This window comes from Pristiophorus japonicus, chromosome 1 (assembly GCF_044704955.1).
Source record: "Pristiophorus japonicus isolate sPriJap1 chromosome 1, sPriJap1.hap1, whole genome shotgun sequence".
NCBI lineage: Eukaryota > Metazoa > Chordata > Chondrichthyes > Pristiophoridae > Pristiophorus > Pristiophorus japonicus.
The window spans coordinates 41,604,553-41,622,287 of NC_091977.1; the positions used below are offsets into that span (position 1 = coordinate 41,604,553).

The window sequence follows — 17,735 nt, forward strand, 5'->3', positions numbered from 1 at the left end:
GAATTGATCTCCTCTATTGATAATTGCTCGTTTTGCCTTTGCAATATAGACCGGCCCTGTAAAATAGGAGGCAGCTACATTATTGAAGTACAGGGATCCTTACACACGACCTCAAATGTTGCTGCTTTTCCACTCAGCAGTTTAAGAACCTTCCACAGCAGTGCATTGACAAATGCAAATGTGGATGTTAATACTTGGCTTGCTTGGAGTCAGCCAAGACAGTGCTCAGTACTTGCCCTTTTTTGCATTAAATGCAGGTGGACTGGGGATCACTTAACTGGTTCTCATTGCACAGGTCACTGAAAGTATGCTTTTTTTTTTAAAGATAAGGTGAAAGGATTTTGAATTTCCCTTTTCCTATACCTCACACTGAGGTGATCTTAATTTCTTACAAATTCATTCCTGGGATGTGGGCGTCGCTGGCAAGGCTGGCATTCATTGCCCATCCCTAATTGCCCTTGTGATGGTAAGCCGTCATCTTGAACTGTTGTAGTCCTTGTGGTGAAGGTTCTCCCCCAGTGCTGTTAGGGAGGGAATTCCGGGATTTTGACCCAACGACGATGAAGGAACGGTGATGTATTTCCACGTCAGGATGATGTGTGATCAAAACAACAAAGTTTAGGTGTCAACACCAAAATCAACATATGTCTAGGAACTAAAAACATTTAAAACTGGAATTAGTTTGAAGAACAATCCAGAACAAAAGTAAAAAGGGGACGATGATTAACCACTAAATCGCTCAATTAATGCCAATTTTCCTGCCCAATGGGCAAGGAATGCCCGTTTATTCCCTCGAGTACAGACATCTTCAGAGAACCCGAGAGAGAAAAACTAAAACAACTGGACAGAAAGGAGCTTAACTAGATTCTGAATGATACTGTGGCTTAAAAGGGATAAATTATGGAGTGAGGTTGCACAAACTTGACTGGTATTCCCCTTCAGTATAGAAGATTGAAGGAGTGATCTAATCAAGGTGTTTAAAATGTTAAAAGGATTAGATAGGGTAGATGGAAACTATTTCCACTGGTGGAAGGATCCAGGACAAGGGGGCATCATTTTAAAATTAGAGCCAGCCCATTCAGGAGTGAAATCAGGAAGCACTTCTTCACACAAAGGGTAGCAGAAATTTGGAACTCTCGTCCCCTCAAAAGGCTGTGGATGCTGGGATAATTGAAACGTTCAAGACGGAGATCGAGAGATTTTTAATTAGGTAAGCATATCAAGGGATCTGGAGCAAAGGCGGGTAAATGGTGTTGAGGTACAGATCAGCCATGATCTAATTGAAAGGCCTTCTCCTGTCCCTATGATTTTAAGCAAGAAAGTTCAGAGCAAGAAATCGATCCAGAGATTTCATGTCTGATTATTTCATAACTCTCAATAGCCCTTCTGAACATATATCGATTCAGTTCCATTTTAAAAGGAGTTATTTGACCAGACTCAACTATCTTCTTTGGAAGTCTGTTCCAAACATTATTTCAGGTAAGTATTTACAATGGAACTAGTATCTATCTAGCTGGCGTGGTCAACAAAATTACTCAAAAAGGATTTAAGTGCAAAATGTTGCGCTCAGCAGCACCTCTAGACCTCACCTTTGTTGCTGATAAAGAACTTGCAGACACAAAAAAATTGGCACTTTTAAAGTAAAAAGCACTTACATTGATGACGCACCTTTTTTGTCTTCAGGATGTTCCAAAGCATTTCCCGAGCAATTAATTACTTTTGAAGCGTAGTCACTGCTGAATTGCACTCAGCAAGATGCCACAAACAGCAATGGCCAGTTAATCAGAGTTTAGTGTTGTTGGTAGAGGGATAAATATTGGCCAAGACACTGATAGAGCACCACTGCTTTTCTTTGCATAGTGTTACAGGACAGAATCTTTTACATCTTTAACAAGCAGACTCTGTTCAACTACTTGTCACAGCATCTCTGACCATACAGCTCTATACTATAAGGGTATAGTAGCATAGTGGTTATAGAAATTTACAGCATGGAAGGAGGCCATTTCAGCCCATCGTGTCCGCGCCGACTAACCAAGAGCTAGCCAGCCTAATCCCACTTTCCAGCTCTTGGTCCATAGCCCTGTAGGTTACGGCACTTTAAGTGCACATCCAAGTATTTTAAAAATGTGATGAGGGTTTCTGCCTCTACCACCCTTTCAGGCAGTGAGTTCCAGACCCCACCGCCCTCTGGATGAAGAAATTTCCCCTCATATCTCTTCTATACCATCCCCCCCACCCCCAATTATTTTTAAATCTATGCCCCTGGTTGTTGGCCAAGGGAAACAGGTCCTTCCTATCCACTCTATCCAGGCCGCTCATAATTTTATACCCCTCAATCTCCCCTCAGCTCCTCTGTTCCAAAGAAAAAAGACCCAGCATCTCCAATCTTTCCTCATAGCCAAAATTCTCCAGTCCAGGCAACATTCTTGTAAATTTCCGTTGCACCCTTTCCAGTGCAATCACATCTTTCCTGTAATCTGGTGACCAGAACTGCACACAGTACTCCAGCTGCAGTCTAACCAGTGTTTTATACAGTTCAAGCATAACCTCTTTGCTCTTATATTCCTTGCCTCGACTAATAAAGGCAAGTATTCCATATGCCTTTTTAACCACCTTATCTACCTGGCCTGCTACCTTCAGGGATCTGTGGACCCGCACGCCAAGGTCCCTTTGTTGCCTACACTTTTCAGTGTCATACTATTTAATGTGTATTCACTTGCCTTGTTAGACCTCCCCAAATGCATTACGTCACACTTATCCGGATTGAATTCCATTTGCCATTGTTCCGCCCACCTGACCAGTACATTGATATCTTCCTGCAGTCCGCAGCTTTCTTCTTCATTATCAACCACACAGCCTATATTAGTGTCATCTGCAAACGTCTTAATCATACCCCCAACATTCAAGTCCAAATCATTGATATATACAACAAAAAGCAAGGGATCCAGCACTGAACCATGTGGAATCCCACTGGATACACCCTTCCAGTCACAAAAACACCCATCAACCATTACCCTTTGTGTGCTGCCTCTCAGCCAATTTTGGATCCAGTTTGCCACTTTCCCCTGGATCCCATGGGCTTTTACTTTCATGACCAGTCTGCCATGTGGGACCTTATCAAAAGCCTTGCTAAAATCCATATACACTACATCATATGCACTGCCCTCATCGACCCTCCTGGTTACCTCCTCGAAAAATTCAGTAAGTTAGTCAGATGCGACCTTCCCGTAACAAATCCATGCTGACAATCCTTGATTAATCCATGTCTTTCCAAATGAAGATTTATCCTGTCCCTCAGGACTTTTTCAAATAATTTTCCCACCACTGAGATTAGGCTGACTGGCCTGTAATTATTCGGTCTATCCCTTTCTCCCTTTTTAAACAAAGGTACAACATTAGCAGTCCTCCAGCACCACACCTGTAGCCAGGGAGGACTGGAAAATTATGGTCAGAGCCTCTGCCATTTCCTCTTTTGCTTCTCTTAACAGCCTGAACCAATTAAACACCATTTTTCCCTGCACTTACATTTTCCAGCTTTTTCACGAGGTTCATAGCAGATAGAAGCGATCTGACAATGGTGAGAATAGTTATTCCGAGGAAGTGACAGCGGATAGAGAGTATACTTCAAACACGCCAACCCGCCGGCACTAGACTAGACTAATAATCCAGAGGTCTAGACTAATAATCCGGAGACATGAGTTCAAATCCCATGGCAGCTGGGGAATTTAAATTCAGTTAATTTTTTTTTTTAAATCTGGAATTAAAAAGTTATTATCAGTAATGGTGACCACAAAACTACTGGATTGTCGTAAAAACCCAACTGGTTCACTAATGTCCTTCACGGAAGAAAATCTGCCGTCCTTACCGGTCTGGCCTATATATGTGACTCCAGACCCACAGCAATATGGTCGACTCTTAACTACTCTCTGAAACGGCGGCTCACCACCACCTTCTCAAGGGCAATTAGGGATGGGCAATAAATGCTGGCCTTGCTGGTAACACCCACATCCCATGAATGAATTAAAAAAATAACTCCCATAGTATTGCTCAAAAAAAACCTCCCATAGTGAGCCTAAGTTTGATTTGCTGGAGCGCTTGAACCCTACTGACTGAGCAAGAATATTACGTAATAAAAAATTTTGTTTTAAAACTACAGTAAGAAATGTTCAATAATAATGTAAGCCGGCATCCAGACCAATGTTCAAGCTACACAGCCGTGCAGCGCTCTGCAGCTCCAGTGCAGCCAATAGGAATTTGTAATGGGCTGCGCACCCAAAACAAAAATTAACAGGAACACTGATCCAGATATCCATGCCCAATGTCATAAACTGAGGTCTAATTATTTTGATGAATCTCAATACCCCTCTGATAGAAGGCTGGGACAATGGGCACCCTCATGCAGAAGGTCCTGGATACAAGCCATGGTATGTGTAAATGGCCCAAGTAAACCCAAGACACCAATTTGTTAAACGGGTTCCAATTTTAAAAACACAAGTTCTGTCGAGAAGCTGGGATTGTTCTCCTTCGAGCAGAGAAGGTTGGGCGGGGGTGGGAGGGAGATTAAGTGTTCAAAATGATGAGGAGTTTTGATAGAATAGATAAGGAGAAACTGTTTCCACTGGCAGGAGGGTCGGTAAACCATATCAGCCCTGAAATTCCACAGGGGATCTTCCGGTCTCCTGCCACTACTTTGGCGGGAAGCCAGTGGAACCCCTCCCAAGGAAACAGCATAAACAGCCCACCCGTGACCTCTAGCACACAGACACCCTCCACCAAAGTTTGTAGGTTGTGTGAGAAGGTCACAGTTTATATGTTCCGGGTGGATGCCCATCTGGAACAGCTGCCTGCCTCAGGATGCCCCAAACTGCAGATGGGGCAGGGCGGGATGCAGTTCTCTCTCTCCCACCCCCAGCCACCACCCCCTCCCCCCACCCCCACCATCCCTCTGGAAAGAGGATGCGAATGAATCCACCAACCCGTTTAAAAAAAAAGGGGATAGAAAGTAATTGTTTTTCAGCGTTCGGGAGTCCGGGTAAAATTCCAAGCCTGGACCCTCAGGTGGGCCTCACTTCCTGCATCCAGTGCACCAGCTAGCCGCTGTCCCGCCAGGACCAGGCCCGTGGCAATTCCTGGTCTCGGAGCTCCCACACCGGGCCACACCCTCTCAGACATCCGCTGACCTCATTTAGTGCAGACAGAGCCTCAGTCTTTTAACGGGGTTGGGTGGGCGTCCAACCGGAACTCCTAGGCAAGGCTGGGACTCGGCCTATCCAGTCCCCGTCCTGATTGGCTGCCCTTCCACCAGAAACGCGCAGATCTTTGTTCCCAGTGACTAATGTCTATTCCTGCACTGTAACATTCTATGATTCCTTACCAAAGATTTATTTGTGCACACAGCGTGTAGAAACTATATGTGTTTATAGAACAAGCTGAACAACAATAGCAGCTCAGCGTCAACCGCAACCACACACACAAAAAAAAACACCTCTTGTAACGTATTTGAAATATATCAACTGGTCCAGCTGTACCGTTAGAATTCAGACAAAAGGGGCCATTGAATAATGTTCTACTTAAAATAGTTGGCAGCAGATTAGTGTTGGCAGAATACTCGTTTTAAAGAAAGACTTGGAAAGCATGGATAGCAAATGAAACTCTCCACGATGGATGATTAGCAGTTTCATTGCGATGCAGTTGAGGTAGCTTGGCCCGTTTGTAGACAACTCCCACTTTTGTTTATTGAATCAAAATCAATGATAATCGTTTTATTCTTTGGAGTAAATTGTCTGCAAAAAAAAAAGAAAGCATTATTTTAATATAAAAATGCTTTTAGATTTTAAACCACACACACATATATGAGTCACTTATTAAACCCCGTTTCTTCCATTTTGCTAACAAAGCTAACTTAAAACTGCCTACACACTGAACTGGTGTGTGATTTGTAGAAGGGATTTGCCGCAGTCTAAGGGGAGCTCATTTGTATTGAAACAGAAAACGAGTTTAATTCCCCGGCTTTGGATTCACAATGTGATTCAGTGAGACTAGCTAAATCAATGATGGCCGTTGCGGATCTATTGATACCCCATTTGCACTGCGGGACTCATTCCAGCGGAAGCAGTATCGCAATATGATCCGGCTCCAGTCTGTCAAACTCGCATCGACACTGCAGGACAGATTTCGCCAAGCTGCAAGTGGTTGTCTAAAGCTGCGTGAGACTTTACCATTCTCTGACTACAATATGGAGGCCCTAAAAACCAGCAACGTTGGAACGGTCTTCTCTGGTCTATACGGGCAGCTCAGCCCTCGGCTAGAATGAAAAGTCAACTCTGACAATAAAAGACCACGACAGTCTGTGTACACCACTGGCTGGAACATGAATGGAGCATCAGATCGTTGCTTGTTATACCACTTGGACAGCTCTCTAATGCTTTCGAACGTGGAACCCATGTGTACTCAATTATCACTTTCAAGATCTGACCCGAGGTGTAGAAGTATCAACGCAAAAAAACTCTCTTCATGAAATTACTTTAAAAAAAAATCAAATGCTACGTGGAAATGCATACAAAGAGCCCGACAACTCCATTTTAATAATTAATTTTTAAAATCGCCAAATTTGCCAGCAGCTCTTCCTGAGAGAAATTACATCGATATACAGCACAGAAGCAGGCCATTCAGCCTAACCAGTCCTTGCCGGCGTTTAAACTCCACTCGAGCCTCCTCCCATCTTTCCTCATCTAAATCTATCAGCATAACCCTCTATTCCCTTCTCCCTCATATGCTTATCCAGCCTCCCCTTAAGTGCATCTATACAATGCGCTTCAATCACTCCCTGTGGTAGCGAGTTCCACATTCTCACCACTCTCTGGGCAAAAACTTTTCTTCTGAATTCCCTATTGGGTTTGTAAATTCCCTATTGATTTCTGAGTGAAAGCTGACTGTGAACTCACCGACTGCAATTAAAAGCCATACCCGGCTGACATGTATTCATCCAATTCAACGAGCAGGGATTGGAGGGGAGTGACTATGTCAGATGAAGTGTGGACGGTTTGGTCTGTATCTTGGAAAAAATATCTGCAACAGTTACGAGGCGAAATAGCGGTAACAGTCGAATGTTTTGACCACTTGTCTTGGTGCTTTGTTTTCTCCCCACAGAGAGAGGGGCCTCGGGAGCAAACTGAAATGCCCACATCAGCTTACTGTGCAGTGCAGCTATTTATGTTACAGACTTATCTTGCAGCAGCACCTTAAAGTAGAGAACTGTGATCTGGCAAAAGCCTCATCGCACCTGACATTGCTTACAAGAAGTTAGCTTGTGTGCTTAATCTCATCAACGGGATCAGTGTTGGTGCTGCGGGGGGCGGGGGCAAATCCTTGGGGCACTTTATCTTTCTGCACGACTACGTGCAGCACCACTTATATAGTCCATCAGACAGCAACAAGCTGCACAGATTGAGTGTTGGACGCACCAAAAAGGACGGGTTCCAGAGATTTGTGGAACCATCAAATGGGCAAGCGGCTAATGCACAGATAGTTTTCCCCGAGTTACATTTCAAGCACACGCCTTGAGGCCAGTTCGTTAGATATATTCAAAAGGGAGTTAGATTATGGCCCTTACGGCCAAAGGGATCAAGGGGTATGGAGAGAAAGCCGGAAAGGGGTACTGAGGTGAATGATCAGCCATGATCTTATTGAATGGTGGTGCAGGCTCAAAGGGCCAAATGGCCTACTCCTGCACCTATCTTCTATGTTTCTAGTTGTGGATGAGCAGCGTTGAGGAATTACATCTTTCCGTTGTCAGTGATTCCTATCCAAAGCAGCAAATTGCCCAAATCATTTAGAAGCCCATCAATTCCCAGTCATTTGGAATGGAACGCGCTCATTTTGATTTGAAATTGTGGCCTGGTTTGATGCATCTCACCCGCAAGCAAATAAAACCACCTCCCTCGGCTTGTGTGGGTCTGCAAACTCTCGGCGCTTTTTCCTGATCATCAAGCTCGCTACCGCCATTTTCCTGATGCCGCGAGCTCTGCCTCCGATTTAAAGACGACTGCAGCTCAATTTAGTATTGCATTGCTTTTTTAAGAATGAAAAGTAATATACAAATGCAGATCACTGCGTTACACCAGATTACTTCTGATCATTGGCGCATGCCCCAGATCAAAACAACTCTACAACACTTGTAGCATCAAACAAATTTAAAATCCTACATGTAAAACAGTAGGTCACTGATGGAAATGTTGTTTATAAGGCAGAGGGCCATCAGTGTCCCTGGAGGTTCAAATGCATCCTCCTGTGATCTGCCCAAAATTTTAAAAACACCTTGATTGGCAGAAATTTTCTAACACAGTGAGAGAATTTGTACAGCTGAGGCATCTGCAGAATCCTTATTTATCATGTAATTATAATAACCACCGGCATTTATAGAGCTCTTCACACAACACATCTGACACTTAGTGTAGAGTGTAAATTTAGAGGGGCAGCCTAAAGCGAGGTGGAAGAGATCGGGTTCTTAGGCAAAATGGTTTGGGAAGAGAATATTCAGAGCAATGTGACTGAGAGCTCAGTTTCTGACAGTGGAGGAGAGAGAGCAAAGAATGCCGACTAATTCGCAGTTCAAGAGGGAAGGGTGCGGGGAGAAAGAAATGGCTCAGGTTGGCGTCAGTCGGAACACAAAGAGATTTAAAGTTGAGGACAAGGTTTCTCAAATGACCTCTTAAAGGGGGACGCACTGCAAGTTCCTGCTCCCACTGAAAAGGATGAAAGTGCAGAAGATATAAAGAGAGAGAGAGAGAGAGAGAGAGAGAGAGAGAGAGAGAGAGAGAGAGCGAGAAAAAGAGAGAGAGAGAGAGAAAGAGAAAGAAAGAGAGAGAGAGAGAGAAAGACCCGCTGAGATTTCCAGCATTTTCTGTTTTTATATAAGAAAAGGCTTGGATTTATATAGCACCTTCCACGACCACCGGACGTCTCAAAGCACTTTACAGCCAGTGAAGTACTTATGGAGTGTAGGCACTGTTGTAAAGATGGATATTCCTTGCTCTGCTCATCTGTTGGCTAATACTGTGACTCATCAGAATTATGTCCTATTTAATGTCATAGAATTTATATTTTCCCCCACATAAAGGTCTTGGAAACATGGATGGTGTTCAGGCCACTCTGATGTTTGCACATTTATCCTTGCTGGAATGTAGTTGAAGGAACAACCCATGCTGATATGCTAATCTTTTGGGATTCTAAGGACATTGCTAGGAAGTCCCTCCTGTAGATCATAGAATGGTTACAGCACAGAAGGAGGCCATTTGGCCCACTGAGTCCGCGCCGGCTAGACCTTTGGGAACAGGCCCCTAGTTTTGTCCTGAAAATAAATCAGTCAAAGGAAAGGTGCTAGGAACCAAGTATGAATGAATTTACGTCTAACATCTGCTACCATTTGTGTATATGATCTGTCACAGAATCATACAATGCAGGAGGCCATTCGGCCCATCGTGCCTGTGTCAGTTCTTTGAGAGAGATATGTAACTAGTTCCACTCTCCTGCTCTTTCCCCATAGTTCTACAAATTTCTCCCCGTCAAGTATTTATCTAAAATCCATTTTGAAAGTTGCTACTGAATCATCTTCTACACTCTTACAGGCAGTGCATTCCAGATCGCAACAACTCACGGCATAAACAAAATCTCCCTATTTCGTCAATCGGCCTTTGGATGTCAAAGCGGGAACAGATTTCTAACCCTGAAGGGAATTTCTGCCCGTTAGTTCTTCCTGTTCTACTGTAAATTATGCCGGGGGCTACCAGAGACTTGGGTCAAGAGCTAAAATAAGCACATTTGTCAGCGGAGGAGAGAGGACAACGCACTGAAAGACTGAACAGGCCGGGGGTCTTTTCTCTAGAATAGAGAAGGCTGATGGGTGATCTGATGGAGGTCTTGAAAATTATGAAGGTGTTCGATAGGGTAGATGTAAAGAGGATGTTTCCACTTGTGGGAGAATCCAAAATAGTCACCGTCAGACCCAAGAAGGGATTCAGGAGAAACATCTTTACCCAGAGAGAGGCTAGAATGTGGCTCAGGAGTGGTCGAGGTGCAGCATAGATGCATTTCAGGAGAAGCTAGTTAAGTACATGGGGAGAAAGAATAGAAGGATATGCTGATTGGGCTGGATGAAAAAGGGTGGGAGCAATGTCCCCGCTAAGGTGCGCGCGCATGCAGCAGTGCCGTAATCTGAAAGGTGCCATGCAAGCCGCTCACCGGCTTTTACATTGTAAATACCGCGCATGCACAGAAATGTAAAGGGACCGTGCATTAAAAGCAACAGGCCGTGCAGAACTAAACACAGCTTACAGGGAACATTGGGGGTGGGGGTGGGGGTGGGGGTGGGGGGGGTAAGGAGGCTCATGTGGAGCTTAAACACCAGCATAGACCTGTTGGGCCAAATGGCCTATTTCTGTGCTGTAAATGCATTTTGATATAATGCATTCCTGAATTGCAAATTGACAGCACAAACACAGAGAGGCTCAGAGTAAGCACTAGGAGGCTCAGTTCAAGCAGAATAGGGACGAGAGGAGACAGTGTAGATGTAAGGATAAAGGAGCATAAGGAAGCTGTGTGCAGTTTCAAGGCAGGGGAAGCAGCACAGCCCACTTGTACTGAGAGAAAGACTCATCGACGGAGAACGCGGTGAGTGTAAGCGACGGAGAACGCGGCGAGAGTAACCGACGGAGATCGCGGCGAGAGTGTAACCGACGGAGAACGCGGCGAGAGTGTAACCGACGGAGAACGCGGCGAGAGTGTAACCGACGGAGAACGCGGCGAGAGAGTGTAACCGATGGCGAGAGTAACCGGAGAACGCGGCGAGAGTGTAACCGACGGAGAACGCGGCGAGAGTGTAACCGACGGCGAGAGTAACCGGAGAACGCGGCGAGAGTGTAACCGACGGAGAACGCGGCGAGAGTGTAACCAACGGCGAGAGTAACCGGAGAACGCGGCGAGAGTGTAACCGACGGAGAACGCGGCGAGAGTGTAACCGACGGCGAGAGTGTAACCGACGGAGAACGCGGCGAGAGTGTAACCGACGGCGAGAGTGTAACCGACGGAGAACGCGGCGAGAGTGTAACCGACGGCGAGAGTGTAACCGACGGAGAACACGGCGAGAGTGTAACCGACGGCGAGAGTGTAACCGACGGAGAACGCGGCGAGAGTGTAACCGACGGCGAGAGTGTAACCGACGGAGAACGCGGCGAGAGTGTAACCGACGGCGAGAGTGTAACCGACGGAGAACGCGGCGAGAGTGTAACCGACGGCGAGAGTGTAACCGACGGAGAACACGGCGAGAGTGTAACCGACGGCGAGAGTGTAACCGACGGAGAACGCGGCGAGAGTGTAACCGACGGCGAGAGTGTAACCGACGGAGAACGCGGCGAGAGTGTAACCGACGGCGAGAGTGTAACCGACGGAGAACGCGGCGAGAGTGTAACCGACTGCGAGAGTGTAACCGACGGAGAACGCGGCGAGAGTGTAACCGACGGCGAGAGTAACCGGAGAACGCGGCGAGAGTGTAACCGACGGAGAACGTGGCGAGAGTGTAACCGACGGCGAGAGTAACCGGAGAACGCGGCGAGAGTGTAACCGACGGAGAACGCGGCGAGAGTGTAACCGACGGAGAACGCGGCGAGAGTGTAACCGACGGAGAACGCGGCGAGAGTGTAACCGACGGCGAGAGTGTAACCGACGGAGAACGCGGCGAGAGTGTAACCGACGGCGAGAGTGTAACCGACGGAGAACGCGGCGAGAGTGTAACCGACGGCGAGAGTGTAACCGACGGAGAACGCGGCGAGAGTGTAACCGACGGCGAGAGTAACCGGAGAACGCGGCGAGAGTGTAACCGACGGAGAACGCGGCGAGAGTGTAACCGACGGCGAGAGTAACCGGAGAACGCGGCGAGAGTGTAACCGACGGAGAACGCGGCGAGAGTGTAACCGACGGAGAACGCGGCGAGAGTGTAACCGACGGAGAACGCGGCGAGAGTGTAACCGACGGCGAGAGTGTAACCGACGGAGAACGCGGCGAGAGTGTAACCGACGGCGAGAGTAACCGGCGAACGCGGCGAGAGTGTAACCGACGGAGAACGCGGCGAGAGTGTAACCGACGGAGAACGCGGCGAGAGTGTAACCGACGGCGAGAGTGTAACCGACGGAGAACGCGGCGAGAGTGTAACCGACGGCGAGAGTGTAACCGACGGAGAACGCGGCGAGAGTGTAACCGACGGCGAGAGTGTAACCGACGGAGAACGCGGCGAGAGTGTAACCGACGGCGAGAGTAACCGGAGAACGCGGCGAGAGTGTAACCGACGGAGAACGCGGCGAGAGTGTAACCGACGGAGAACGCGGCGAGAGTGTAACCGACGGAGAACGCGGCGAGAGTGTAACCGACGGAGAACGTGGCGAGAGTGTAACCGACGGCGAGAGTAACCGGAGAACGCGGCGAGAGTGTAACCGACGGAGAATGCGGCGAGAGTGTAACCGACGGAGAACGCGGCGAGAGTGTAACCGACGGCGAGAGTGTAACCGACGGAGAACGCGGCGAGAGTGTAACCGACGGCGAGAGTGTAACCGACGGCGAGAGTGTAACCGACGGAGAACGCGGCGAGAGTGTAACCGACGGCGAGAGTGTAACCGACGGAGAACGCGGCGAGAGTGTAACCGACGGCGAGAGTGTAACCGACGGAGAACGCGGCGAGAGTGTAACCGACGGAGAGAGTAACCGGAGAACGCGGCGAGAGTGTAACCGACGGAGAACGCGGCGAGAATGTAACCGACGGCGAGAGTAACCGGAGAACGCGGCCGAGAGTGTAACCGACGGAGAACGCGGCGAGAGTGTAACCGACGGCGAGAGTGTAACCGACGGAGAACGCGGCGAGAGTGTAACCGACGGCGAGAGTGTAACCGACGGAGAACGCGGCGAGAGTGTAACCGACGGCGAGAGTGTAACCGACGGAGAACGCGGCGAGAGTGTAACCGACGGCGAGAGTGTAACCGACGGAGAACGCGGCGAGAGTGTAACCGACGGCGAGAGTGTAACCGACGGAGAACGCGGCGAGAGTGTAACCGACGGAGAACGCGGCGAGAGTGTAACCGACGGCGAGAGTAACCGGAGAACGCGGCGAGAGTGTAACCGACGGAGAACGCGGCGAGAGTGTAACCGACGGAGAACGCGGCGAGAGTGTAACCGACGGAGAACGCGGCGAGAGTGTAACCGACGGCGAGAGTGTAACCGACGGAGAACGCGGCGAGAGTGTAACCGACGGCGAGAGTAACCGGAGAACGCGGCGAGAGTGTAACCGACGGAGAACGCGGCGAGAGTGTAACCGACGGCGAGAGTGTAACCGACGGAGAACGCGGCGAGAGTGTAACCGACGGCGAGAGTGTAACCGACGGAGAACGCGGCGAGAGTGTAACCGACGGCGAGAGTGTAACCGACGGAGAACGCGGCGAGAGTGTAACCGACGGCGAGAGTGTAACCGACGGAGAACGCGGCGAGAGTGTAACCGACGGCGAGAGTAACCGGAGAACGCGGCGAGAGTGTAACCGACGGAGAACGCGGCGAGAGTGTAACCGACGGCGAGAGTAACCGGAGAACGCGGCGAGAGTGTAACCGACGGAGAACGCGGCGAGAGTGTAACCGACGGAGAACGCGGCGAGAGTGTAACCGACGGCGAGAGTGTAACCGACGGAGAACGCGGCGAGAGTGTAACCGACGGCGAGAGTGTAACCGACGGAGAACGCGGCGAGAGTGTAACCGACGGCGAGAGTGTAACCGACGGAGAACGCGGCGAGAGTGTAACCGACGGCGAGAGTAACCGGAGAACGCGGCGAGAGTGTAACCGACGGAGAACGCGGCGAGAGTGTAACCGACGGCGAGAGTAACCGGAGAACGCGGCGAGAGTGTAACCGACGGAGAACGCGGCGAGAGTGTAACCGACGGAGAACGCGGCGAGAGTGTAACCGACGGCGAGAGTGTAACCGATGGAGAACGCGGCGAGAGTGTAACCGACGGAGAACGCGGCGAGAGTGTAACCGACGGAGAACGCGGCGAGAGTGTAACCGACGGAGAACGCGGCGAGAGTGTAACCGACGGAGAATGCGGCGAGAGTGTAACCGACGGAGAACGCGGCGAGAGTGTAACCGACGGCGAGAGTAACCGGAGAACGCGGCGAGAGTGTAACCGACGGAGAACGCGGCGAGAGTGTAACCGACGGCGAGAGTAACCGGAGAACGCGGCGAGAGTGTAACCGACGGAGAACGCGGCGAGAGAGTGTAACTGACGGCGAGAGTAACCGGAGAACGCGGCGAGAGTATAACCGACGGCGAGTGTAACCAATGGAGAGAGTGTAACCGACGGAGAACACGGCGAGAGCGTAACCGACGGAGAACGCGGCGAGAGCGTAACCGACGGAGAACGCGGCGAGAGTGTAACCGACGGAGAACGCGGCGAGAGAGTGTAACCGACGGCGAGAGTGTAACCGACGGAGAACGCGGCGAGAGAGTGTAACCGACGGCGAGAGTAACCGGAGAACGCGGCGAGAGTATAACCGATGGCGAGTGTAACCGATGGAGAGAGTGTAACCGACGGAGAACACGGCGAGAGTGTAACCGACGGAGATCGCGGCGAGAGTGTAACCGACGGAAATCGCGGCGAGAGTGTAACCGACGGAGAACGCGGCGAGAGTGTAACCGACGGCGAGAGTAACCGGAGAACGCGGCGAGAGTGCAACCGATGGCGAGTGTAACCGATGGAGAGAGTGTAACCGACGGAGAACGCGGCGAGAGTGTAACCGACGGAGATCGCGGCGAGAGTGTAACCGACGGAGAACGCGGCGAGAGTGTAACCGACGGAGAACGCGGCGAGAGAGTGTAACCGACGGCGAGAGTAACCGGAGAACGCGGCGAGAGTATAACCGACGGCGAGTGTAACCGATGGAGAGAGTGTAACCGACGGAGAACGCGGCGAGAGTGTAACCGACGGAGAACGCGGCGAGAGCGTAACCGACGGAGAACGCGGCGAGAGTGTAACCGACGGAGAACCCAATGTTCCAGTCTGAACTCCAATTAAAGGGGTGGAAGATGCCTGTGCGTGGATTTTTTTTTTTAAACGTGTGGTGACTGTTGCACATCAGGCACCACATGGGCTTGACTGAGCTAGACCTTTATCCAGTAGCAAGGGTTAACCAGGACGACTGGCGACCTGCTCTGCTGCATGGACCTCGTGTGCACACATATCGCAGTGTAGGCTGGCCCGTGCTGCCCCTGGGCCCTCGGCTCTTCTGGGCCCCGAACCCTCATTTGCCGCATCTCCGAAATAAGGATATACTTACATTGGAGGCTGTTCAGAGAAGGTTCAATAAGTTGATGTTGATTCCGGAGATGAGGGGGTAGACTTATGAGGATAGATTGAATAAGTTGGGCCTATACTCATTGGAGTTCAGAAAAATGAGAGGTGATCTTATCGAAACAAAGAAGATAATGAGGAGGCTCGACAAGGTGGATGCAGAGAGGATATTTCCACTCATAGGGGACACTGAAACTAGGGGACATAGTCTCAGATTAAGGGGCCGCCCATTTAAAACTGAGATGAGGAGGAATTTCTTCTCAGAATTGTAAATCTATGGAATTCTCTGCTCTAGAGAGCTGTGGAGGCTGGATCATTGAATATATTTAAGGCAGAGATAGACAGATTTTTGAGCGATAGGGGAATAAAGGGTTATGGAGAATGGGCAGGGAAGTGGAGCTGAGTCCATGATCAGATCAGCCATGATGTTATTGAATGACGGAGCAGGCTCGAGGGGCCAAATGGCCTACTCCTGCTCCTATTTCTTATGTAGAACCAGGTGAGAGTATAATCGACGGAGAACACGGTGAGAGTATAACCGATCCAGCTGGTGTGGAACAGTTTTCCTAAAATTTTTTAAACGAAGATGGATTCTTGAGGACTTTTGAATTTTTTTGCAAGTGGGCCAAAGGCTGAAAGCTTGATGCCGTCACTGGGAGATAAAGCACTGCATTTTCACACGGAGAGCTGCAGGCTGTACAATGTGCACGGCTCCCCCAACCCCCACACCCACCCCGTCTGCCCCCCGCTCACGACGGCACCTGACGCGCACAGGCAAAACACTTCAGAAGCCGCAGAAAGCTCTATAGAGAATGAGTCATACAGCTGGAAGATATTTGGAAATTGTGGTTTGATGGAGAAAATGCAACGGGTTCAAAAAGGAATGAGGTCAAATTAATGTCAAGAGATCATTTGACAGAAACGCTCCCAGACACTTTTAAAAGGATACAATCGCTTGGCATGGAATGCAATGCCTCGAGGCAGCTGCGTGAACGAGCCGATTTATTTTGTGGTCTCAGGAGTGTGGGGAAATCGTCGGGGGGTGAAGGGGGGAGAGGGAGGAAGACAGATGGCCCACACCAGCTGATAACTCACCGAGTCAGGTGATCAGCCTGCACACTGCGAGCCAATGAAATAGGGCATCACCACATCAAAATCACTAATGGCAACCCATATTATGACTGTAATAAGCCTTGTCACTTGACACCACTTCATTAGGAAAACGGGTATGTATAATATTCGCAGAGTGAGGAATTATTCTTGTGGATATTTCTTCTTTGATTTGATTTTTTAAGTTGGCTGGAGGGCCCCAATTATAATCCTGCACACCATCTACTCACCTGCATTCTACACGAGCCATGTCCAACATAAGCTTGGAGGCCTTCATTTCTGGCGTGTCACGATACTTGTCTGACATGTAAGTAACTTTACTTATGCCTGCAGACAAAAAAAACCCACATTAAATACAGCGATTAGACTTTCAAACTAAAGCAGAGAGTTTAAAGGGATACTTCACAGAAGTGTTCAAAATAATGAGGGGTTTTGATAGAGGAAATAGGAAGAAACGGTTTGCACTGGCAGGAGGGCCGCTAACCAGAGGAGGCAGGTTTAAGGTAACTTGCAAAAGAACCGAGGGGGCGGGGAAGATGAGGAGAATCTGTTTTACGCAATGAGTGGTTAGGATCTGGAATACACTGCCTGAAAGGTGGTGGAGGCAGACTCAATCGTAACTTTGAAAAGGGAATTGGATAAATACTTGAAGGGGAAATGATTCCAGGCCTATGGGGAAAAAGCAGCGGAGTGGGACTAATCGGAAAGCTCTTTCAGAGAGCTGGCACAGGCACGATGGGCTGAACGGTCTCCTTCTGAGGTGTATGATTCAGAAGACAGTGTGTGCTTTATGGAATACAAAGGAATTCTGGACTAAAGATGATAAAATCTTGGCCGCGGGATCGAGTTTTATTGTCATGATGGTGCCACAGAAAGGGTGGGGGTAGGGGAAAGGGTGGGGGAAGGGGGTGGGGGAAGGGGGTGAGGGAAGGGGGTGAGGGAAGGGGGTAGGGAAGGGGGTAGGGAAGGGGGTAGGGAAGGGGGGGGGAAGGGGGGGGGAAGGGGGGGGGGAAGGGGGGGGGGAAGGGGGGGGGAAGGGGGTAGAGAAGGGGGGTAGAGAAGGGGGTAGGGGTGGGGGAAGGGGGATAGGGGTGGGGGAAGGGGATAGGGGTGGGGGAAGGGGGTAGGGGTGGGGGAAGGGGGTGGGGGAAGGTGGAAGGGGTGGGGGAAGGGGGTGGGGGAAGGGGGTAGGGGAAGGGGGTAGGGGAAGGGGGTAGGGGAAGGGGGTAGGGGAAGGGGGTAGGGGAAGG

General features: G+C 49.5%; 1 protein-coding gene across 1 annotated transcript in view; it reads right to left on the bottom strand.

Annotated features, from left to right (window-relative positions):
- Window positions 1-5,350: 5,350 nt before the first annotated feature.
- The window catches only part of LOC139278580 (deoxycytidylate deaminase-like), a 68,984-nt gene continuing 56,599 nt past the window's right edge, over window positions 5,351-17,735 (bottom strand). Inside the window, exons 5-6 of the mRNA XM_070897550.1 lie at window positions 16,716-16,812; window positions 5,351-5,783 (exon numbers count right to left, since the gene is read on the bottom strand). Of these exons, the coding sequence (XP_070753651.1) occupies window positions 5,678-5,783; window positions 16,716-16,812 (203 nt within the window). The 3' untranslated portion in view covers window positions 5,351-5,677. The remainder of the gene's footprint in view (window positions 5,784-16,715; window positions 16,813-17,735) is intronic.